The 24,144-nt window shown below is 39.2% G+C and overlaps 1 protein-coding gene across 1 annotated transcript in view; it reads left to right on the forward strand.

The window, feature by feature from the left end:
- Window positions 1–24,144, forward strand: part of pcnt (pericentrin) — a 57,501-nt gene that overhangs the window by 26,432 nt on the left and 6,925 nt on the right. The window contains exons 28-49 of the mRNA XM_074691700.1: window positions 65–136; window positions 2,809–2,913; window positions 3,174–3,326; window positions 3,981–4,127; window positions 7,307–7,467; window positions 10,238–10,410; window positions 10,504–10,664; window positions 10,747–10,909; window positions 10,993–11,235; window positions 11,663–11,895; window positions 14,737–14,844; window positions 14,996–15,016; window positions 15,356–15,592; window positions 15,672–15,845; window positions 15,988–16,140; window positions 17,346–17,528; window positions 17,613–18,569; window positions 20,679–20,849; window positions 20,934–21,123; window positions 22,833–23,161; window positions 23,255–23,357; window positions 23,589–23,761. Of these exons, the coding sequence (XP_074547801.1) occupies window positions 65–136; window positions 2,809–2,913; window positions 3,174–3,326; window positions 3,981–4,127; window positions 7,307–7,467; window positions 10,238–10,410; window positions 10,504–10,664; window positions 10,747–10,909; window positions 10,993–11,235; window positions 11,663–11,895; window positions 14,737–14,844; window positions 14,996–15,016; window positions 15,356–15,592; window positions 15,672–15,845; window positions 15,988–16,140; window positions 17,346–17,528; window positions 17,613–18,569; window positions 20,679–20,849; window positions 20,934–21,123; window positions 22,833–23,161; window positions 23,255–23,357; window positions 23,589–23,761 (4,410 nt within the window). The remainder of the gene's footprint in view (window positions 1–64; window positions 137–2,808; window positions 2,914–3,173; window positions 3,327–3,980; window positions 4,128–7,306; window positions 7,468–10,237; window positions 10,411–10,503; window positions 10,665–10,746; window positions 10,910–10,992; window positions 11,236–11,662; window positions 11,896–14,736; window positions 14,845–14,995; window positions 15,017–15,355; window positions 15,593–15,671; window positions 15,846–15,987; window positions 16,141–17,345; window positions 17,529–17,612; window positions 18,570–20,678; window positions 20,850–20,933; window positions 21,124–22,832; window positions 23,162–23,254; window positions 23,358–23,588; window positions 23,762–24,144) is intronic.

Genomic DNA, 24,144 nt, shown 5'->3' on the forward strand with positions numbered 1-24,144 from the left:
CACATGACGTTCACATAGGGAGCAAATCATCTTTAACGAGTGTTTCTTGTTTTTGTTTCTGCAGACTGAGCTCGCAGCACAAAAACAGGCCTTGGATACCGAACACTGCCGAGCCCTGGAGACGCTGAAGAAGCAGGTACTCAACCCCTACTTTAATATTCTTACCACTGATGGAAAAATTAAAGGATCTTCATTTGATTTCTGGTCCTCTCCCAAAAAAAATCTTCTTTCTTTAATTTCACTCATTTATATTCACTATTCCTATTTTTTCTGCATTAAAAGGCTCTAGAGATCAACTTTCCTCCTTAAACCTTCCTCATCAGTTTCTGCTCCCTCAAATCTTACTCCTCAGCTTCTGTCTCTGTTTGCTTTGAAATTGGTTTTAACTCACTGGAAAACTCAACTCTATGTTCCTTGAATTAAAAGAAACAAAATTCAGATTCAGTTCATAATGGTTTTTCATTGTATTTGTCTGTAAGGAAGTGTAATCGAACACAGATTCACAGAAATCATCTCAAGATTGTAAAAACTAAAATTTCAAGCAAACCTGGTCACCCCGTCCCTCGTCTTCAGACATCATGGCGCAATCGCGGATCGTTCCCCGCATTTGTGGGCGAGATATCCGTGAATTAGTGCTTAATTACCCTTCCTTGCAGACTCTGAACTGAAATTAAATTTTTTATTTAATGAATTTAAGAGCAGGGTTCCTGTGGATCCTTAAAAGTCTTAAAAGGATTTGAATTAATAAATCTAAAATGTCCAAAATAATCTTTAAAAGTCTTAAAAAAATATTAACAGATGTTCATATTATTGTAAATAGTCTTAAATCTCTCAATAGAGGCCAATTTCTTTTTTTTAATTAGCATTTGTTTATTTTTTCTTAAGTAATTTACTGAGTGTCTCTCGTGGTAACATCACACAATCTGTGTTGCTAGGCGCCGCCCTGTTGGTCGTGGCTGCCTGTTGCAGCAGCTCTCTCGTCTTTGTCCGTTTCTTGTAATTTTTTCTAGGAATGTCCCGATCATGTTTTTTATGCTCCCGATCTGATTCAGATTTTCTTATTTTGAGTATCTGCCGATCCTGATATTTCCTGATCTGATCCTTCAGCAATGCATTAAGAAAAAAGAAAAGAAAAAAAAAACTCCTACAAGTAGTCCTTTGGCTTTTTTGTTTGTTTGTTTAAATGAGGTTTCATTCTGTCCAACATGGATATAGCTTTTTTTTCTCCACTTAGTGCAGCATTGGATCAACAAAATAAAAATAAAGCTTCTCAGTGGTTCACCACAAGATAACTTTGTATGTGTTTGACAAGGTTGCAGTTTTGTTGTACTTGTTACAAAGACAAATAAAGTTCTATCCTAAAATGAATGATGATGTGCTATGATACACATTTTAATCAAAAACAAGAACTAAGGCCCCAGGCTTTTTCCGATTCCCTCTCCGATCACGCGATCTGGACGTCCCTAATTTTTTTTGTCTCTTTTGTGTCGTTTTTGTATTTGGAGTGGGTCATCACTTTGTGTGGCTCATTTGTTGGTCGTTGACACCAAACTGTTTTTTTCTTCAGTGATATTTTTACTACTTTTTCTCCTGTGTTTGTCTGGAGATCCTACATGTAACCATGGCTGCATTGTTTACATGTGAAATCAGCTGTTAGCAACCTGTAGCATGTCATGCTAACTGGTGCAAGGCCGGATGATTTCCTTTCTGTTCATTTTCTTACTTTTGTTTTCTTGATTGCCGCTGTGACTCCTGGTGAACTTCCCATCGGGGATAGATAAAACATTTTCTATTTTATTCTTTTTTTTTTATTCAGTCACGACAGTGGGACAAACAAACATTGATGCGGTTGCAGCAGAGACTATTAATAGTCCCTAACCCTGTGGAATTAATTTTGTTTTTTTTTTCCATTTGTGTTTATTGTGAAGTTGGTCTTATATTTAATTTCAAACAGCATTAAAAAAATCTTGAAAATTCTTGAATTTAACTTACCTTAAGCTGGAGGAACCCAGTAAGGAAAATAGTTGAATTTTCAAATATATGTATATATATATATATATATATATATACATATATATACATATATATACATATTAATAAAATACAACAACAAAGAAATTCAACTTTTAAACCTCAAATTCAGTTTCAATCATGCTTTTAATTCAATCTAATAATACAAATTCATTAATTACAAATCTCAGCCCCTCCCGAGATGAGCGCTGTGTCCTTTCAGTTTTTTCAATTTTAACATCAGTGCAGCATCACTGTACAAAAACTAAAATCTAACCAAGTGTTTGACTTATTTTGAGTAAAAAAGTCATCCTAGACTTCGTCTGAGCCACGTCAAAGTCTAACTAGTCCAGAAAAATATCTTATTTCAAGATGTTTGATGCTTTAATAAAATCTTTAGTTTTGTATTAATTTAGTTTCTTGTGTGAAGACATTTTTCTTATTTCGAAACTTGATGAGCTCACTCTTGGAGATGTTTCTGGAAGGATTCGGGCATCACTTTTGCTTTCTAACAACTTGAAATAAGACAAAAAGGTGAACTTTTCTTCCATCCCCATTTTCCACCAAGGTGGTTGATTTGTTTCTGTTGTTAAGTCTTTGTTATGCAGTTTGTTGGCATCTGTTTTGTTTGAAATAAACTGTTTGGATTTGAAAAACAAATAACAGAAAGCTAGAGAAGGCCAGAGTTGTGCAAAGTTGAGTCGCTCTTTGCAGCAAAATGCAAAAACCAAAACATGACGTGAAGAGACTTTTTAGCTTGTTTCTCCAGTGAATGGTTTGTTTTGTGTCATTTTTCAGGTGTTAGAGCTGGAACAACAGCACAGCGCTGCTCTTCAGGAGGTATCGCACACCTACACCGCCGAGACGGAGCAACTGAATGATCAGCATGAACTCCAGCTACAGGTGTGTGAGTGTGTGTGTATATTTACATGTCCAAAGCTCTGCCTGCTGAGCTGTTTCTGGTGCCAGTGGGTTGAGTTTGTCTTTGTGGCTCTTCCAGCCCATTAGGGAGCGGATTACACAGAGTTATTGTTCATCCCTGATAATGGAGGACTTGTGTGTGAGGCTGAGGGTATTTATTTGGATATTTTCTCCGACTCTGAGCGTTACTCCAACTGGATGGTGGAGCGTTAATCTAAAAACACGCCACATGTGCGCTGCAGGAGCTGAGGAGCGCCTCTGCACGGGAGCTGGAGGCGTGCCGCAGGGAGCTGGAAGAGGAGTCATCAAGGCAACGGCAGCACTTCCTAGAAGAGGTGGAGCTCCTTAAAGTCCAATCCGAGGAGAGGCTGCAGGAGCGGATTAATCAAGTGAAGGTAAAAAGAGGAGATGAGGAGGAGGAGGTGCTGTCTGTGGAGCTTTTTCTGACATTACTAAACATCTGAGACCTTTGCTGCTGCTCGTCTTTAAGGGACATGAAGGCAACATGTCATCATCATTTATTTAAAGATCAATATTTATCTGAGTGTCTGCTTGAAGAGGCATTATGTAATACCTCTGGATTATGGAAAGCTGTGTGTGTGTGTGTGTTTTGACATTGCCCGCTCTAAGCTCCAGCTGCACCAGCTCTTTCTCAGGGACGGTTCCTCCTCTTGGACTCTTTCCCACTGGAGCTTTATTCAAACCCAGTGTCCACATAATCCCACCATCATCATCATCATCACCATCATATATGTAGAAGTGTTTTGTGCATCTGTCTCTCTGTTCCCTGAGTCTGCAGCGCTGTGTGCATGTGTGTGTTTCTGAGCGCTGCCTAAATGGATGGGTCTAAGCTTTTTATCCTCTGATGCAGAAGATTTGAACCAGAATGCACTTTTTGTCCCCCAGACGTTTCAGTCCTAAGCCAGAGATTTTTTTTTTCTTTAGCTGATGAACAACTAAACCTTCAGCACACTGCAGCTGTTAAAGATGGTGATCCGCGTCGTTTTTAATTTGGTTTTCCATCTTTGCTGTTTTTGTTTTCTTCGAAGACGGAGTCTGAGGAGCAGAAGCGGGCGGAGCTTGAGGACCTGAGGCGGAGCTTCGTGTCCGAGCAGGAGGAGAAGGAGCGGAGCTACACGGGCAAAATGAGTCAGCTCACTGCACAGCTGCAGCAGCTGGATGCTGTGGTGGCCCAGGTACTACACACACACACACACACACACACACACACACACACACACACACACACACACACACACACACACACACACATAATCCCTATCCAGTCTGTTTTTACTGTTTTTTTGTCCTGGTGAAGCCTGAATAAGATAACACCTGCAGCTTCATGTTTGATGTGCAAACACTTGAAGGGTAGGCAGGCTGAAATAAGATGCATTATGGGAGTTGAAGTTCAAAACACAAAATCTGAGAATGAAATGACAACTGTTATGCAGAAATAAGCTAATCCAACAAACTAAGAGAGAGGATAAATATTACTATTTTTCTATCAGGGCATCCGTCTTTCAAGTGATCATGATATCATTAAAGACCCAAACTCATCTGGCAGTTCTATGTCTCACACTATGTATGAAGAAATGTGCCAACATTATTTTTTTCTCTTGATGAGGTTTCTCTAAAGAGGCAAGAATTCACAACTCATCCATATCCTAAAGTGCTGGATGATGAGAGACAGCAAACAAAAAAAGTAGATTATCGGTCTGGCTGATAATCAGCATTTTGAAGCATATCAGCACTTTGAAGCATATTAGCATTTTGATGCATATTAGCATTTTGATGCATATTGGCATTTTGAAGCATATTGGCATTTTGAAGCGTATCAGCATTTTGAAGCATATTGGCATTTTGAAGCATATTGGCATTTTGAAGCATATTGACATTTTGAAGCATATTGGCATTTTGAAGCATATTGACATTTTGAAGCATATTAGCATTTGAAGCATATTGGCATTTTGAAGCATATCAGCATTTTGAAGCATATTAGCATTTGAAGCATATTGGCATTTTGAAGCATATTGACATTTTGAAGCATATCAGCATTTTGAAGCATATTGGCATTTTGAAGCATATTGACATTTTGAAGCATATTAGCATTTGAAGCATATTGGCATTTTGAAGCATATCGGCATCGGCCTAGTTCTTAATCCAATGGCTGATAAGAATACATTCCAAAACTGGATTATATAGGTTCTGACGCAGCCACTCCTCTGTTTGTAAAATGTGTCTTGAAGTGTATTTATTAAGGTCTTAACATTTTTTAATAAGTCTTAAATTTGACTTGTTGAAACCTGCAGAAACTAGAGCTGTGAAGAAATATTAATACAGCAAAATATCATGATACTTTGATGGGTGACAAAATATAGATATTTCAACTCTCAATATCAATGTTAATGTTAAAATAAACTTCGATAGATGGCGCTGAAGAGCTACTCCATGTTGCCCATAAACTGTATAATAAATATAATCTCAAAGTTTATTCAAAATATTTTATTCCTAAACTTGATGCTGTAAACATCAATGTTTTCTCTCTACTCTTGGGTCAGTTGGTTTAAAATTGTTGAAAGTTTAATTTTTTATAGTGTAGTAGACTGATAAAATATTTATCATAGTAATTTTTTGTGAAGTATGAGATTTTTTATGAGTAACACTGGTTACGACAAGTGGCCACGTCTTTCAACCAATCAGTCTTGCAAAATTAGTTTAATGTGACAGTAGTTTTAGTGACAAAACTTCAGGCACGTTATGTTTTCAAGTTAAGTGTTTGTATGAAACACTGCATCTGACTTTCATTATTTCAACACAATAAAATAGAAAAGTTGTTTTCATGAAATAGTCTTGAAATTTAATGTTTCATTTTCCTAGTTGCATCAGGACATGTACATAGAAACCCCTTTCACTTTGTTTTGGTTTGGAAGAAACGACCGTAAGTTCAGTTGGATCCACTGAGAAAGCATCATGTTGTTGGGTTTTGGTTGTGAAGCAGCTGTAATCATCTGTTAATCATTCACTTCTACCACAGTAACTTTAATTTCTGTTTCTAAAACCTTGACTTGGTGGTGTGAGACCTTTCCCTGAAGTTCCTCACGCTCTGATGACTCGGTCGTTAAAAGTGCAGTAAATCTCTGATCACGATCACTGAACCTCGTACATATCAACATTTGTTTCCATGGCGCTGCCTCGGCTTGGAGAGATTAAAACACACACACACACACACACTTGTGGACAAACCCCTGTGAGGTCTGCAGCTGAGGAGTGGTTGGGAGGGGGCTGTTGCCGTGGTAACAGCATTGTTTGGTGGAGCCAGGTGGCTGCTTGAGACATGTTTGATGTGAGGGAGCGGGAGGAGGAGGGAAAAGAGAGGGAAGTGGACGGACGCAGAGAGAGGATGGCGAGGCAGAGGGAGCAGAGGTAAGAAAACTGAGAGGAGGGAAAAGTGGAGCTGGAGAGTTTCCTGAACATCTCTACTTCTGCCAGGGACGCTCTAAGATCACAGCCTGCGTGTGTGTGTTCGCTTTACCTCAGAGGAAGAGGAAGAGGGGTGTGTGTGAAACGCTGCAGAGGATGTTTAAACTGCGTGATTTCTCCCACGATCAACATCTGGTATGATTGGCTTTTTGACGCACAAACTGCCATCTGCTCCTGTCATGCTCCTGGCGCCCACAGGATGTTGTTGGTCATGTGACTTATTTGTTTAATACCTTCATGCTGGTGACAGTGAGGCCTGTGTTTGTCTCACCTTCTGTCCTAATATCCTGTAAACACAGATAATCAGAGAGAAAATGTGCTGTAACAGGTGTTTATGTTTTACTTTGGGGGAAAATGTTGATTAGACTTAATGTGTCTGATTTCAAGATGTTTAGAAACTCAGATTTTTCTTAACACATCTGTAGATCCTTTTATTCTTTACAAGACATTTTCCTTGAATTGTTGTGTAAATGTGGCTCATATTATCTTTAACTGAGGGGGAGCAAATTTGAATTGTTGAATTGAAATCTTCAAATAACATTTTGGAGATAAATCAGGATGCACAATCAGACACTGCTTTCCGTGAATCTGTTAGTAAAAGTTTTCACCCTTTGACCAAGAAAAAAAAACTTTTCATGCCAACTTTTGTCACATTTGTCTGAAGAAATCTCTCAGGAAACGGTGGCGAAAAAAAATCCACCAGGCTTTAAGAGTTTTTGTGGTCGAAGAAGAGGTGATTGGTTGATCCAGAGAAAGAGAAAGTGAAAATAAAAGAGTCAGTGCCTTCAGTAAACTTGTAAAGCAACACCTCAGATGTTTGAGTTTTCCCTCTGCGCTGTTTACAGCCTGCTTTAAAGTCTAACTCTGATTGTTTCTGTGTCTCTTCGTCCAGCTGCGAGCGGAGGTCAGCTGTCTTCAGGGAGAGTTAGAGGGGAAACGTGCGGAGATGGACACGCTGGACTCTCTCCTCCAGCGGAGGGAGCGTGAGAGCCAGGAGGGAGGAAACCTCCTGAAGATGCTGACCGATGACCTGCACAACGCCAAAGAGGAGAGGTAAGAGAGCGGAGGAGTAGGTGGACACAGATTTGTCTGTTTGACTTTGTCCAGACATGGAGAAACCATCACAAAGAAAACCTGTGATGGGTCGTTAGTGAACGATTCGTTCCAAATTAACGAATCACCTGGGTGAACAAACTGAACTGAATCGCTTACTAAAAAGAGTCGTTCATTCCTCAACTCTAGTTGCACTTTCCTCACCGTAAGAGTTGCCACAGTCTGCCCTCCCTTTCCCTTTCATGTCAGTGATCTGTAATGACTGAACCAACTACAGCTACAAATGAATTATTTACAGAGTCTCACACCTTATATTTCTTCATGGTTCCTGTGGAATCTTGAAAAGTCTTAAAAGGCATCGAATTCATAATTCTAAAAATAAGGCCTGAATTGGCATTAAAAAGTCTCCACATTTCAAAAGTCTTAAAAATTTAAACACATTGGTAAGATTTATGTTAGTTTGAAGTAAAAAAATATTAAGTAACATTTATCAATTTTTCTAAATAATTTCCTGATTTACTCTCGTGGCAACATTGTGTAATCACAGTAGTGGAACTAAGAAAACGGTGATGTGTTTGCACCAGGAACTTTTAAAGCAGACGCATGTCTTGGTTCTACCTAGGGTGCCTGGTGAGAGAAAAAAATGAGGAAAAATTGGCAAAAAAAAATCCAGAAGTGGCTTAGGAAAATTGATTATGGCAGCAAAATTGAGAATTAAATTTGAAATTAAATTTCAAAAAACGTGTAAAAATTCCAAAAATGGTTGTGACAGTGGCCAAAAAAGATGAATGGGGGCAAAATGGGCATAAAGTTGTAAAAAATGGGGTTAAAAAGAGGTAGAAAGTGATGTATTATGTAAAATAAACATTGGGTTAAAATTGCCTCTAACCCACGTAATTCATCTGGTGTTTTTGTTTGTTAGTTTTGTTTTGTTTCACTTGTGGTTTGTTGTCGACTTGTTTCTTTAACTTGATTTCCAATGTCATTAAAAAGTCTTAAAAAGTCTTAAATTTAACTTGCCTTGAGCTGTAGGAACCCTGTTCTTACATATTGTGAACTTAACATTAGAAACACTAGTCCAAGCAAAGAAGAAAAGTCCTCCCAACTGTATTCATTTTTTTTTTTTTAATGAAGAGAAAAAGTATTGTTTTGGTTTTTTTTGTCTTTAAAGTAGGTAAAGTGAGAACAAATGTTAAATACAGATGTGTTTCTCTTTGGGAGTTTAATTATGGAACAGACTTAGTGATGGCTTTAAATTGTGTAAATCTTTGTTGAGTTTCAAAAAAACTTTGAGGAGTAAAAAAGTAAAGGGTTACAATGAAAACGACTAAATGTAAAATGATTAAGAAGAATAATTTAGAGTTAATTAAGAGTGTATTACTGATAATCTGGGTTATTTATGGATTGTATAGGATGAGCAAAAATAAGCCTCAGCTTCGGCCCGCTCCTTTTTCGGTTTATTTAGAAAAAACAGTGAAAAAAATGTTTGGTGCAACCATGTATATACATTTTCAAGTCTGTTTATTTATTTGGTAAAGTGATAGCACATAGTTTAGTTAGTTTAACCCAGATGACAGTGTTAACATCCACTAACAACAGTCTCAGTCAGTGGCCCTCGTTTATCAGTCTTGTGTGGGAATTCAGAGAAATGACGCCATTTATTGTAAACCGATAGAGGAAACACTTTTTTATACGGAGTAATCAGCTGACAGCTCACGCTGCTCTTTCGTCGCATCGCAAGTATTTCACAGATTGGCGGAATAACAGCGAACAGTTAAAAGCATTCTTGGTGTCATATCTAATTCAAGGATCTAAATATTAATCTAAGAACATGAGTTTTTATTTCTGAAAATATCTTGTGCTCATATGATCTAATAACTCTCCTCCATAGACAGATTTCCCTCGCTGCACCCCGCTCTCCACTGACATGAAACTTGCGTACACGAACTCTGATCTGGCGTGGGATTTGAGCGTACCTGACGCCCTCGTTCAGATTGATAAATGCCGATCTGTGCGTGGAAAGGAATACGCACGTTGGGCACATTGAGTCAGTCATTCACTGAACGCACTGAATTGGAGACTTAATCACTCATAAGCTATGTTTATATGCTGTTAATTATCAGGTAAACATCAATATTCCTGTTTCTGAAACATTCAGAATAACCCGTTTACATGGTATCCAGATCAGAACGGCAGCAAACTTAAGTAGGTTTTGGGAGGGTCTGCAATTTACTTTTAAGTTTCTGTATTTATTTCAACTTTTACTTTCACTTCACTACATTAAAAATAAAAACAAATTACTTTGACTCCACTACTTTTACATTGTCACCGTCATTACTTGTTGCAAAACAAAAATGTGAATATAAGCTTACTTAAGATTAATTTTCCGAGAAACAACTGTTTCTAGCTTTTTTGTTTCATACTTCATACGTTTGTACTTTTATTTTTGATACTGAAGTACTTTGAATTTGAGTTATTTTAAGACTTAAAGCAAAGTGAATTTTTTAGTGGGTGACTTTTACAGGAGTAGATGTCAAGTGAAACATTGTTACTTTTGCTCAAGTATGACTTTCATGTACTTTACAGACCACTGCTCTTCCTGTATCCATAGCTCCGCCCCCGAGTCTCTTTCCCCTCAGTCAGCCAGTGATATGTCAGGAAATATTAAGATGCATTGCTGTGTCCACATCAAGATCAGATTATGTTAAAGAGGTCTTATGTTTTCTCTTTGTTGGTGCACGTCTGATATTCCCTCTCCTGTCTCTCACAGGTGTAACCTCCACCAGGCCAATGAAAAGCTCAGGAAGGTGCTGATTGAGATGATTCGCTGCACGATTGCTACAGAAGAGCTGATTGGTCAAAAGATCAGCCCCAGAGCTAAAACATCTGAGCAGGCGACCAATCAGAGGAGCCCAGCGGCAAACCAAGACGCTCAGGAATCAGGTGAGTGGATGTCAGGATTACGGTTTCTGTCCATGATCCAGGAGGACAGGAGGACTCTGTGAACGCTGGAGTTTTCTTGGTTGTACGTTTCAGGAATAGACGAGCTGGAGCTGACCCAGCAGCTCTGTGAGAGTCTGCTGGTTTCAGACGCTCACATCAGTCCTGGAGGAGAGGAAGCAGCTCTGAGCGCGTGCAGCAGGCTGCGCATCACTGTAGACACACTCCTGGAGCTGCTCAACCAGGCCAACACACAGGTACAGGAGGAAACACACACACACACACACACACACCTGCAGACATCTCACTATCAACACAAACGTGTTTTTTTTCCACCAGCTGGAGCAGACGCACGGTGTCCACCTCTCTCTGGAGGAGAAGTTCTCGAAGGGCAGAGAGGACTCGGCTCAGCTCCTCGAGCAGCACAAGCTCCTCCTGGAGCAGCTGGATGAGGAGGCCAAGAGGAAGAGTCAGCTGCAGCTGGAGCTCCACAAAGCCGAGGGTGAGCACGCCGTCCTCCACTCTCTCATTAACCGACCGATCATAACTTCCTGTGCATGACGTGTCGCTGAACGCTGCGTGCAGGGCTCCTGGAGGGCTACGTGGCTGAGAAAGCAGTCCTGGAGGAGTCCCTGCAGCAGAAGGAGAGCCAGGAGGAGAGGCTGGTGGAGGAGCTGGAGGAGCTGAGGGTGAAGCTGCACCAGATGCAGAGTCTGACCGCGGAGCTGGAGAGCCTCAGACTGAAGCACCAGGAGCTCAGCGAGGAGCACGCGCTCCTCCTGCGCCAGAAGGAGCATCTCTCTGCAGGGCTCGGGGAGCGGGAGAGAGGTGAGCACAGCAGATCCACGGTTCGTGTGTGTGTGTGTGTGTGTGTGTGTGCAGATAAAATGTTACGTGACCTGTTAGCTGCGCTCGGCCGCACACTTACATAACGTCTGTGCTCAGATGTGTCTTTTCTCCGTAGGCCATCGGCTCCTTTTAGATCCTGAGACAGGTTTGTGGGTCAGCGTGGAGTATGAGTGTGCGATGAGTGTGCGATGAGGGGATGAACATGCAGTTTCTTTGCTGTGCTGTGTGACGTTACGGTTTGTCAAACTGCGTGCTGCAGAGACGTGGCGTGCTGTGTCAGTTTTTAATCCTGCACACGGTTCATCCGTCGCAGACATTATGTGTAATAACTCTTTAACTCAACCCTTTTCTCTCCATTTCAGACCTGAGAAAACTCCTCTGAGCGTCTCTCTTTTTATATTTCCAGCTCTTCTGGAGGAGACGGAGCGTTTGGCCCAGGACCGGCTCGACTTGCAGCGGCAGGCGGAGAAGGACCGCAGCTCTCTGTCGCTGCGCCTCAGGGCCCTGGAGCGGGAGCTGGATGAGCAGGAGACGAAGGGCCTGGAGACGGAGCAGCACCACAAGACCCACACAGAAGACCTCCACCAGAGGGTGCAGGCGCTGGAGAAACAGCTGAAACACGACCGCCAGTTTATCGAGGTCAGTCTCACTGAAAACATGCGACTGATTCTGTAATTAGGGAAAATTTCAGGTCCATGGGGTTTACTCATCATTTTTTCTAAATATTAATCTCAAACAATGATCAATTTTACTTTTTTTAAAAAATTTTGCTGATATTTCTCTTTTATTTAATACAGAAAGTTAACAGGTTTATCGTTTATTTAGCTAAAAATGCAAATAATGTGTTGGAATAAGCAGTTTTTGTGCCGTCTTATTTCTCAAACGTCAAGTTTGCTCTTTAAAATTAACACTAGAATACATGTTTGTGGTTTTTATTTTCTTAGGATGCACCGATATGAAACTTTTGGCGGATAACCAATATTTACCTTTATCAGTATCAATAAAAAAAACAAAAAAAAAAACAATCTGGGATGTGTCGAGGTAGTTCAGAGAGAAAGAGCGATGTGATCATGAGAAAAGACGATCGTTAAGACGATCAGAGGATGGAGCGCCGATCAAAAAAAGTTCATTTTGTCATTTTTTTTTATCAAAGACGAGAAGAATGACGTAAAGAAGAGAGTCAGCTCTTCTTAGGTAGTTTTGGTGTTTACAGAGTCAGAGAAAACAAGATTATTTGGGTCTTTAAAGATCGTTCAAGATGCTCTGAAAATGGAAGCAGCTAATGAGTAAATATCGGCAGATACAGATTGATACCGATATATCATGCATTCCTATTATTTCCAGTATTATTTGCTCAAAGTAATCATTAAAACATGACAGAGCTGTTTTAAAAACTTTTTAAATAATTAATTTAGAAAAGATAATTTATTTTGTGTGTGTCAGAGAAATCTGAGTCACAAACGTTGTGACTATTTTTTCACCATAGATCCATATTATCCTGACTTTAGAGTTATTCAACATTTCTCTGTCAGACTTCGCTTCTTAGAAAAGTCCCTCATCATTTATATTACAATTTAGACCAGAGGTTTTTAAAGTGTTAGACAGTGAGCCTCCCTTCAGAGAACGTGAAGTCATCCTCCCATATTTTAATAAAACAAACACTACTTCTAACAACAACAAAACATATAAATGTTTATTTAAAACACTCTATCCTAATACAGTCCTCCAAATTTTAGTTGAAATGGGTAAGAAGAAGAAGAAACTAGGTCAATGCCTATTTGTTCATTGATTGACTACATGAACCTCCAACATTAAAATGAATTGAGATGACAGCTCGTGAGCCAACAGAGAGAAAGCATGGCCACTGTGGCAACGAAGGATAAAAGATCAATCAAAATGCATTAATTCAAAAATCGTTAAATTACAGATCATACACAGAGCTGCTTTTAATTATTAATATTTTTTGTGCTTTGTTTTTTTTCCCTTTTCTTACGCCTCCCCTGGAACTCTTTGGCGCCCCCCAGGGGAGGCGCACCTAACACTTTGGAAACCATTGGTTTAGACAAAATTTGAAAGAGTTATAATGATAGAAGAGAGAAACCTGTCTCTACAACTCTACATGTAGTGACGCTAACACAGTCGACATTTCCTCCATGTTTTGTCCCTTGAACCTGCCACCACCTGACCTCCATAAGCTCATATTTCTGCTCCTTTTCTTCACAGTTTGCTCTTTATAACATCTATAGTAAGAAGAGCAGAAAATGTTGGTAACACAGTTGATGAACAGTTAACGCGCCCCATGTACAGACAATCATTCTGATGAAATACTGATGAGGAGGAGCTGAAACATGACACACTTTCTTCAAGGTTCCCGCCAAAAAGGATGGGACCTCAGCTGATTGGGGTCATGTGACTTTGGAGCAAACCATTGCTGTCTTTTAGGGATTCATAGTTTTTTTTCCATCAAATTCAAGTATTCTTTTAAAAAAAAATTCGATTTTTCCATTTTATATTTATCTAGAAAATCAAGATATTTTACTATTACTATAGTTGTTATTTTGAAATTTTGCAAGTTTTTAAATTTAGCTTATTTCTTAGAATTTTTACAAATTTATCAACATCCTTTAATTTTTGGAATGATTTTTATTTATTTATTTATTTTAAAATGTTTAAATGTTGTTCTTATTTTATTAAGATTTAAATTTAAATTTATAAAAAAAAAAATCATCACATATACAATTTTACAAATTCAGAAAACTTATTGATTGGATAATTTTTCACCAGATTTCAACAATACAGACAATCATTCTGATGAAATATTGATGAGGAGGAGCTGAAACATGACACACTTTCTTCAAGGTTCACACCAAAAAGGATGGGACCTCAGCTGATTGGGGTCATGTGACTTTGGAGCTGATTTATAGGGATTATTCAATGAGCAACACAGTTGATGCAGATTTCTCAGACACACACAAAGTGAATTATTTTATCCATATGAATTATTAAAATAGTTTTTAAAACAGCTGTATTATGTTTTAATATTTTGAACAAATAATACTGAAAATTATAAACACAAACATGTATTCTAAAAAATAAAATAAATTTTTTAAAAAAGGACAAAAACCTTTGATAGAAAGTCTGATGGATACTGAAAGTTGTGTGAAATTTGGAATAAACTGTGCTTTTCCTAACAAAAAGACAACTTAAAAAAAACACAGTTGACAAAAATAATGCACCAATTTTTTATTTCTTAAATATTTAAGATTTCTTCAGAGCGTAAGCTTGCTAATTAATGAATTTAGATCATTCTAAGTATAAAAACAAATAGAATATGAAGCAGAAAAGCACAGATTGAACCATCTCAGCTCTTCTTCCATCTGTCGCTGAAATTGCTGTAATTGCTGGTTTCCTCCTCCTCCTCTGAGGCCGTCAGAGTGAATATCTTCATGTTTCCGTGGTCACTCTCTGCTGTGGATACAGGAGCAGGCCGTGGAGCGTGAACACGAGCGGGACGAGTTCCAGCAGGAGATCAGGAGGCTGGAGGCGCAGCTCAGACAGACCGCCAGCGTGGACCCCAAAGGACACAGGGTGAGTCTGCATTCGTCTGCAGCGTCTGCAGCGTCTGCGCTTTTTGACGTGTTGTTGAAATGTTAACGATTCATGAAAAGGTTGAAAGCATTGTTTGTTTGAGCCTGACCTCTGCCATGTGTTTATCCCCGTGCTGAATGGATTGCTGTAGTTTGAGGACTTGGTTCAGCAGGTATGGACTCTAACTAGCATCCGTCTCTAAGCTGCTCTGACTCTCGTGCATGGTGTGCATCATTCATCGTTATTCCTGCGCTTTCATCCATAGATTCATCCTCAGCTCGTCGTATCACTGCCTGTTTCTTAACATCATCCGCTTCTGTTTTGCACTTCATCTGTCTCTCATCTCTGCGTCACCGCTCTCTGGAATGGCTTAACTTTTACATTTAGTGCTGGCGGCTGCAGATCCAGCTTCTTTCTCTTCAAATCATCTAGTTTTCCATCCTGAAATCTCTTTCTTGCGTCTGACACTTTGGAAACATCCAATCACATGTCCTCGTCTTTGTCTCTGCAGGTGGAGAGTCTGCAGGTTATGATCAAAGATAAGACAGAGGACCACGCCGCTTTGCTCGCAGCCAATCAGCAGGCTCAGAGGGACCTCACAGAGCGCAACGAGGAGATCGACAAGCTGGCCGGACGAATCCGCGAGCTGGAGCAAGCCCTGCTGAGCAGCGCGGAGAGCAACAGGTGTGTCAGTCACCTGGAGCAGGAGCTGCACCGCGCCAAGCTGAGGGAGCAGGAGCTGACACAGGTGAGGAAACGCACCTCACACTCCTCCGTGTGGAGCCTGAGAGCTTCAGAGCTGACGTGTCTGTGCTCTCTCTGCTCAGGATAAGCAGGTCCTGGAGCAGCAGCAGCTCAACAACAGGCTCCAGATCTCCGCTCTTCAGACCAGACTGGACGAGACGCGGCACTACCACCACGATCACACGCGTGACTCCACGCAGGAGCTGAGGGACGCGCTGGACACGGCTCAGCAGAGCCTGCAGAGCAAAGAGCAGGAGGTACAACACCAAACTGCCTCTAGGAGTAAATAAATGCTTTAGACTGCACTGCCCCCTCCTGGATCCAAAGTGTAACTGCATGTTTAGATCATTCTGACTCTGCAGAAACACTAGGTTTACTCTCCAATGGTTTCACCTGCAGGTGGAGATCCTGCTGGGTCAGCTGGAGGCCGTGCAGAGCAACCTGAACATCAAAGAGGTGGAGCTGAAACATCTGACGCTACAGCTGGAGCTGCTGACCAATCAGAACGCAGCTCATGTGAAGGCGCTACAGGAACAGATCGATGCTTTAAAAGTGAGTTTTCTTACAAGCTGTCACCTCTTAGAAACGGTCATCTCTGTCTCTGTATTAGACTGAGTTTTTCCCTCAGGGTCCATAAGAAACAATTACTGTCCTGACCTCATGTTGACAAATGGACTGATCTGGTGTTCAGCGTTAGTTTTTTTTGTAAAACTCTTCCTTTAGAGCAGAGGTCTACAACCTTTACTCCCATAGGAGTCATTTAGCCTCAGCTCAGCTGGATTAAAGTCATTCAGGAGCCACAAAATCTACTTTATCTTCACAATAAAGACAAAAAAATTAATAAAATTTTGTATATGGTGAGAATCTAATGAATAAATGTCTAAAAGAATTTTTTTGTGTTTGTAAAAGTGTTAATGTAAAGTCTTAGTTTTTCATTTTCATTAAATTTTAAAATATTTAAAAATTTGTAATGTCATAAATTTGCAAAATCTGATATTTCAATAAGTTGCAAAGTTTAAAAAAAAAAACAAAGAAAAAAAATTGCAAAAAATGTTAAAATTTTACAAATTTGCAAAGATAAAAAATTTGTTACAAAAATTTGCTTAATTTTCCAAAAATGGAATTTAAATGATTTGCAGACATTCAAAATTTTTTTGAAATGTATAGATAATTTTAAAAATTTGCAAAATCTTCAAAAAAAAATTCTAAATAAGAAAAAAATGTCAAAAAAATATGAATTGTAGAAATCTAAAAAAAATATTAATCCCTTTTATTTACAAGTGTGATACATATTTAGTTTGACCCAATATTAAATCTTGATTTTACTTAGTGTCAGTGTCTTTAATAATTGATTTAAGACACTGAGGCATTTATTGATGTATTCACATTTTTTAAAATATTTTTATACTTTTTTTTGTCTTTTTAAAGTAATAATTCAGTGTTTTTTTATTTTTAATTGAGTCTTTTGTGATAATTGTCAATAATTATTGTACTAACCACAATCAGTGTCTGTCAGCTCAGCCTCTTAAACGTCAGTGTTGTCTCCAAAAAATATAAAACCAGATTAACTTCTGTATTTTTGTTTTTATACCTGTTATTTGTTGGGACAGCTGTAGGAAGTCAGGAAATGTGTACGTACTCTTTCTTCAGCAGCGTCTCATTGGAGTGGATGAATTGACCAGCATCCGTTCTGCTCTTTAAAGGTCTTTATCTTCAGACTGTGTTGATTATAAAAGGTGCGTTCTCTTTACCTGCAGGAACAAGTGTCTGCTCTCACCATCCTGAAGGAGGAGCGCGATGAGAGAAGCGAGGTGGAGGAAACAGAGGAGGAGGAGGATTTATCGTCTGCGTTACTCCAGGAGAAAAATCAGGAGATCGACCACCTCAGCCATGAGATCCAGAGGCTGGAGCAGGAGCTGGAGAGCGCCAGGGACAGCAAGGTGAGAGTTTGACTTCAGAGAGGTTAGACGGGTCGTTATGAAGCTTCTCTGACAGATTCTCATGTTAATGTGTCTCACTTTAAGGTTTTGGAGGCGGAGCTGGAGGATCTACGCTCGCAGGTCGAGCACCTTCAGTCTGAGGTCGTCAGAGTGCGCGAGAACAAACAGGAAGAAGAGGAGCGCCTCCACGAGGTCATCAGCACGCTGCAGGCAGAACTCGCCACTCTGGGTCCCAACGTGCACGAAGTCAGCGACTCCCAGGACGGAGACAGCATCAACCCCTCGCCTGCTCCCAGCCCCGAGCCTCGCCACCACCCGGTCCAGGAGCGCGAGAGGAGGGGAGCGCCGAGCAGCTTGAAGCAGGAGCTCAGTCTGACTCAGCCGAAATCCTCACGTCCGCTCCGATCTCGCCTCAAAGCGCTTCAGAGCCAGCTGGACACCGCCGCGGCAGAGAAAGACGGGCTGGAGCGGCTGCTGCTCACTCAGGAGGAGGAGTTCAGAGGTCACGGAGAGGAGTTTGGGAGGAGGCTCCAAGCTGAGCGGGAGAGGAGCGATGGCCTCAAGGAGGTCCTCAATGCTAAGGAGGCTGAGCTGGAAGACCTCAGAGCTCAGATGGAGGAGGAGAGGAGTCGCCATCAAACTGAAGCTGCAGAGATGGAGGAGAGGAACGCACAGCTCCAGGAGAAAGAGGAGGAGAGCAGGAGTGAACTCGCAGCTCTCAGAGCCAAGAACAAGGAGTTGAAAACAGAAACAGAAACCCTCCAAGAATCCAGCCGGACTCTGGAGAGGAAGGTCCAGGAGGTGCAAGCGGAGGTGGAGGAGCTGCTCGCTGAGGAGAGAGCAAAGGTTGAAGCTCTGGAGGCTGTGACCGAGGAGCTCTCTGCAGAGCGGGAGGTGCTGAGGAGACGGGAGGCGCAGCTTCAGGAGGAGGCTGAGAGGCTAAAGCAGGAGGTGGCATCAATGAGGGCCTGCATCCAGAACCTGACGCTCCAGCTCAACGAGAGGGAGAGCGGCCAGGAGGAGGCTCAGAAGAAGGTTCTGGTGAGTGTCAGACATAATAACCTCAAACATCTTTGAGGTTTGAGGTTATTAAATTTATAAAATGGATTTACATTATATATAAAAATGTAAAAAAAAAAAGTAAAAATTGTAATTTAAAAAAGAATTTTTTTAAATTTTCAAAAATTAAAAAAAGTAAAAAAAAAAAAAAAAAGTGAAAATTTTAACAAAAATTTTAAATAAAAAAAATTAAAAAATTGAAGAAGAAATCAAATTGAAAAAATATTATCAAAATGTAAAAAAAAAATTAATAAAAAAGGAATTTTTAAAACATGTACTAAAGAATTGCAAAAATTAATAAAATATTGTAATGAACTTAAAATGAAAATTGGAAAAAGTAAAAAAAAATGAAATAAAAAAATAGAAATTGCATAAAATACAAGATTTTAAAATTTAAAAATTGAGATGTTTAAAAATTTGCAAACCTTTTAATATCCTTTGAAATTAAAAAATGAAATTTCAAAAAGTTGCAAAAATGTTGACATCTTAAAAAGAAGTTTTTAGGGAGAGCGGTTAGCAGGAGGCTCAGAAGTAGGTGCTGGCTAGTGTCAGACATAATAACTTCAAACATCTCTGAGGTTTGAGGTTATAACATTTATGTATTGTAATTTTTACATTATATAAAAAAATTGAAAAATTAAAAATGTAATTAAAAAAAGAATTTTTCAAAATTTTCATAAATTAAAAAAGTAAAAAAAAAAAAAAAAAATTTCGAAAATTGAAAAAAATTGAAATAAAAAAAAATCTAAAAATAAAAAAAAAATCACATTGAAAGAAAATTTATGAAAAATTTAACAAAGTAATTTAAAAAAAGAAATTTATGAAAAAATTGCAAAAATGAAAAAAATAATGAAAAATAAAATATGAATTGCAAAAAGTAAAAAAAACTGAAATAAAAAAAATAGGAATTGCAAAAAATACAAGATTTTAAGATTTAAAAATTGAGATGTTTAAAAATTTGCAACCTTTTAATATCCTTTGAAATTGAAAAAAATGACATTTTTAAAAGTCGCAAAAATGTTGAAATCTTTGAAAGAATTCTTGAATTTTTTTACATAAATTGATAGTTTCGCTTATCTCATCATTTCTAGTTGTTCGCTAATGTCTTGTCACATATCAATCATATATGTTAAGCTGGCACGTTGTCTTCCCACCCCGGCTTCTCCTTTACACTGTGTCTGATTTTACCAGGGTTGTATGTATCCTCGCTGTTGCTCGCTTTGCTCTCTACCTCTCTTTGCTGCTGCTCTGCCTGCCTCGGGCAGACACCAAAAACAACATAGTGTGTGTAAATAATCATTTCTCTTAAAGAAAGTGATCCTGACTGAAGTAAATCTTTTCCCCAGCTGTGGTAAAATACTCCACCCTGATTGGCTGAGACTTGTTAAATCAGATTTTGCTGCTTTTTCATTACAAACACAGAAAAAATCCCCTTGCAGCTCTATAAACGATCAGAAAAGTGGAACAAATCCCTTCCTGAAGTGTTTTCTGACAATTTAGATGTAGTTTGAGCAGGCCCCGTGTAACAGGCAGGAAACAACTTGCCGCTGTGTGTGTGTGTGTGTGTGTGTGTGTGTGTGTGGCTGGCTGCAGGCAGAAGCACATCTGGTTGTAGTTAACGGCGGTAACACGTCACTCCTGAGACAGCAGACTCTGACTAACACAGGGGGAAGTTACGTTAAAGTGAGGAAGAAGGAAGAGGATCTGTGTTAGCTGCTGGTTTTAAAGCTCTGATGATTTTTATTCGTCAAATCTTTTGGCTTCATCTGGACAGGAAGTGGTGCGGAGGTGAAGTGGTTGCTCTGGTGTAAACACGGGGCTGTAATCTCTCTGTTGGGAGCTGCACGTCTCTGCACTCTGAAAAACTCAAGTTCTTGTTTTTGTCTTTTAGCAAATGTAGCTGGGCTCAAAGAGGTTAAAGCAGCTTAGACTAATGACCTTCATGCATGTGGCTGTGGTTAATCTGCGGTTAAAATCTGCTCTCTCATCAGATTCAGGCAGATTTCTTCCTCTAAAAGCAGCAGATTGAGTTTTTGTGCACTGCAGGGTTTGGGTCACTGTGTTGACTCTGTGTTTGTCTCTGTGTGTCAGACCCACGCCGAGGTGACCCTGGCCAAAGCAGACGCCGCCCTGAGACAAAAGGAGGCTGAGCTCACCAGGCTGAGGAGCGAGCATCAGGCTCTGAGGACGGAGCTGACCGCAGCCAAACAAGGGCTGAGCACCAGCACGGAGAGAGCTGAGAAACTGCACGTGGAAGGACAGGTGAGAGGATCTGATTTAAGAAAAATAAACAGAACATTTAAGTTTGTCTGCCAGTGTTAATTGCTGCTCATTTCTGACCGTCAGACCAAAGACAGAGCCCTCATCAATCTGGAGTCAGACAACGGGCAGCTGAAGGCGGAGCTCCGACGTCTGCAGGAGGACCTGGCTGTGCAGGAAGAGGAACTGGCCTATCAGCAAAGAGAATTACAGCAACTCAGACAGATCTGTCAGCAGCAGCAGACACGACCTCACCGACAAGGATACCCTCAGAAAGGTAGATACACGGTCACATGTTCCCTGCTCTCACTGTTTCACACACAGTCCTTCAGCTCAGCTTCAACCTTCAGATTTATTCTGACTGAGATATTTCAGCGTGGAGCGTTTATTAGGCCTCCTCCATCCATTATTTACCAGGAATTAAAATCATCTGATCACATTTCATCTCTATTTTTATTCAGGTAATCAGTCACGGAAGGAACCTCAACTGCTTTTTGAGTGTTTCATTCACCTTTTGCTCTAAAAAACAACTTAAGACATTTTCAACAGGAGTCTGCAACTTTTACTTTTGTAAAAGTCATTTTTCCTCAGCTCACCTGGATTAAAGTCATTCAGGAGAAACAAAATCTACTTTATCTTCACAATAAAGACAAAAAAGTGGATAACATTCTATACATAGTTAAAATCTAGTGAATTTTTATCAAAACAAGAAGTTTTTTGAACTTATGGGGTTCTAGATATGATGTTTTAACTTTTAAAAAAGGTTAAAACATTTTGAAATGTAAAAAAAAGGAATTTTTTTAGAATTGCAAAAATATAAAAAAAAATTGAAATAAATTTTTTTTTTTTTTTTAAATGTAACTAAAAAAATAAATTTAAAAAAAGTTTTTTGTAATTGCAAATATTTTGAAAAATGTAAAAAAAAATGGCAAAAGTTAGAAAAAAATGAAATGTAAAAAAAGACATTTTTTTAAATTGCAATTTAAAAAAAAATGAATTAAAAAAAAAGATTCTTATTTAAAATGTAAAAGTTAAAAAAAATGTTATTTAAAGCAAGAATTTTTTTAAAATTCCTTAAATTTTGAAAATGTAAAAAAAAAAAAAAAATTGCAGAAATTTAAAAAAAAATCTTTGAAATTGAAAAACTGTCATTTTTTAAAAAAAATTGCAAAAGTTTATTAAAAGTTTGAAATTTAAAAAAAATGTTAAAATAAAAAAAAATGTAATTATAAAGGACATTTTTAAAAATCAAAAAAATTTAAAAAAAAAAAACAAAAAAATTGAAATTAAAAAATACAATTATTGCAAAATGTTTTAAAAAATGAAATTTTAAAGTTGAAGTGTTTAAAAAAATTGCAAAAATTTTCAATTCATTTTGAAATAGAAAAAAAATGAAATTTTTAAAACTCTCAAAAATCACCCAGATGGAACATGTATATTGAGCTGGCACGTTGTCAGTGAAATGAATCCATCCACACAGAATTAAAATCTGTATTTTCTTCCAGATTAGTCTTTTTGTAGATTTAGTTATCTTCCCAGGGCTGTAAAACTTGAGGTTAGCCACAGGTGCATGGAAAGTTGGTGGGCTGTTGATGTTGTAGGAGGTGAAGTAGAGCGGTGGCAGGCTTTATTGACAGATGGGATGAAGATTTAGTTCAACTAAATGTTAACACAGGATTTTATTTAGTGTCAGTGTCTTTAATCATTAATACCCTCTGGAAGAAAAATAAACATTGATTTCAGTTATTATTATTTTTTAAAGCTGCAAGGAACACCCTTGGTCTAGACTTTGTGGACTTATAGCTCCATCTTTTAGTTGTCTCACAAGCAGTTTTCAAATGATGAAGGACTTGAGACATCTCAGTTTTCAGCAGGCATGCAGCTTCACTTTACTCTGTGTGAAGTTTTAAAGAAACTCTCTCAATCTGCTCACTCTCCTAAAGGAAGCACTTCTCTGTATGACTGTTCCTTTTCCGCTCCTCTCAGATATTTCTCACAGAGCTTTCGAGGACGGAGTGAGCGTCTCCCGTGATGAAGTCTCCTTCAGCTCCCCGGAGATCTTGAGGAGACTCGAGTGCTCTGAGGACAGACTCCCCGAGCGCTTCCACGCCTCCGCGCTCTGCTCCCGCCTGTCGGAGCTCAGCGCTCTGAACAGCACCGGCCTGGATATCCCCCACATCAAGACCTCTCCCAGGGTGGAGATGGAGCCGCCGCACTCCAGGACGATCACGCCAGAGCCGGCCTCACAGAGCACCCGCTCGCCAGGCTCCATGTCGGACAACTTCTCCATGATGGACTCAGTGGACACGGACAAAGTAAACCATTCAACACTAACCTGCGCTCAGGCCTTTCAGAGAGTTTGTGGGGTTTATTTGTGTTTTCATTTCTCTGTCATCACGTTTTCTCAGGCACGTGAGTTTGAAGGCCTTGACCTGACGACGCCTCCATCTCCTCTTGGATCCACCTCCTCCCTGTCGGCCCCAGAGTGGGCCAGTGATGGATACGGCAGCAGTACGTATCAACACACACACACAGAAACATCACGGTCAGTGAGTCGTCACACCAAGTCTGTCAACTTCATCCTGTTTAAACGATGTCTAAAAACCTCCATATTACCCATGCAACCAGAAATCCAGCAACTCTTAAAGAAGACATGAATACTCTCTCATTTATTTGTTTTGGTGCAACCGGTGGAAATGTTTTTCTGGTCCCACCGTCTGACTTCTTCTGTGTTTGTTTCAGACGTGAGTTCAGAGCTGGGAGCTCGGCTCAGGGTGGAGCTGGAGCAGACCGAGCGTCTGGACGCTCAGTTCGTGGAGTATCTCCGCCACAGAGGAATCAACCCCACAGCGAACACAGACAGCGCCGCGGGGAGCATGAGCTACAGCGACGACCTGCTGTCACCTGAGCTCCAGGTCTGTTTCCTTCACACTATGAAGCAGCTCCTGTGCTCATAGTTTTTTTTTTTTTTTTTTTTTTTTTTTGAAAATTATTGATTTATTTATTTTTGTATTATTACTTAATATTTTATTTTATTTATTTTTTAATTTTTTGTTTAACTTTTTCATTATTTTTTTATGTGCTCATTAAATATTTGCAATATATTTGAATATATATATATTTTAAGATATATATTTTTTTTAAGATTTTTTTTTTTAAGATTTTTTTATTATTTATCATTTCATTTTATTTAATTATTTATTTATTTTTTAAATTTTTAAAAATATATATATTTTTTTATTTTTATGTGCTCATAGAATATTTGCAACATATTTTTTAAAATATATATATATGTATA

Source organism: Halichoeres trimaculatus, unplaced genomic scaffold, assembly GCF_033239565.1.
Source record: "Halichoeres trimaculatus isolate MK-OKI-2021-1 unplaced genomic scaffold, fHalTri1.1 fHalTri1_scaffold_17, whole genome shotgun sequence".
NCBI classification, from domain to species: Eukaryota; Metazoa; Chordata; class Actinopteri; order Labriformes; family Labridae; genus Halichoeres; species Halichoeres trimaculatus.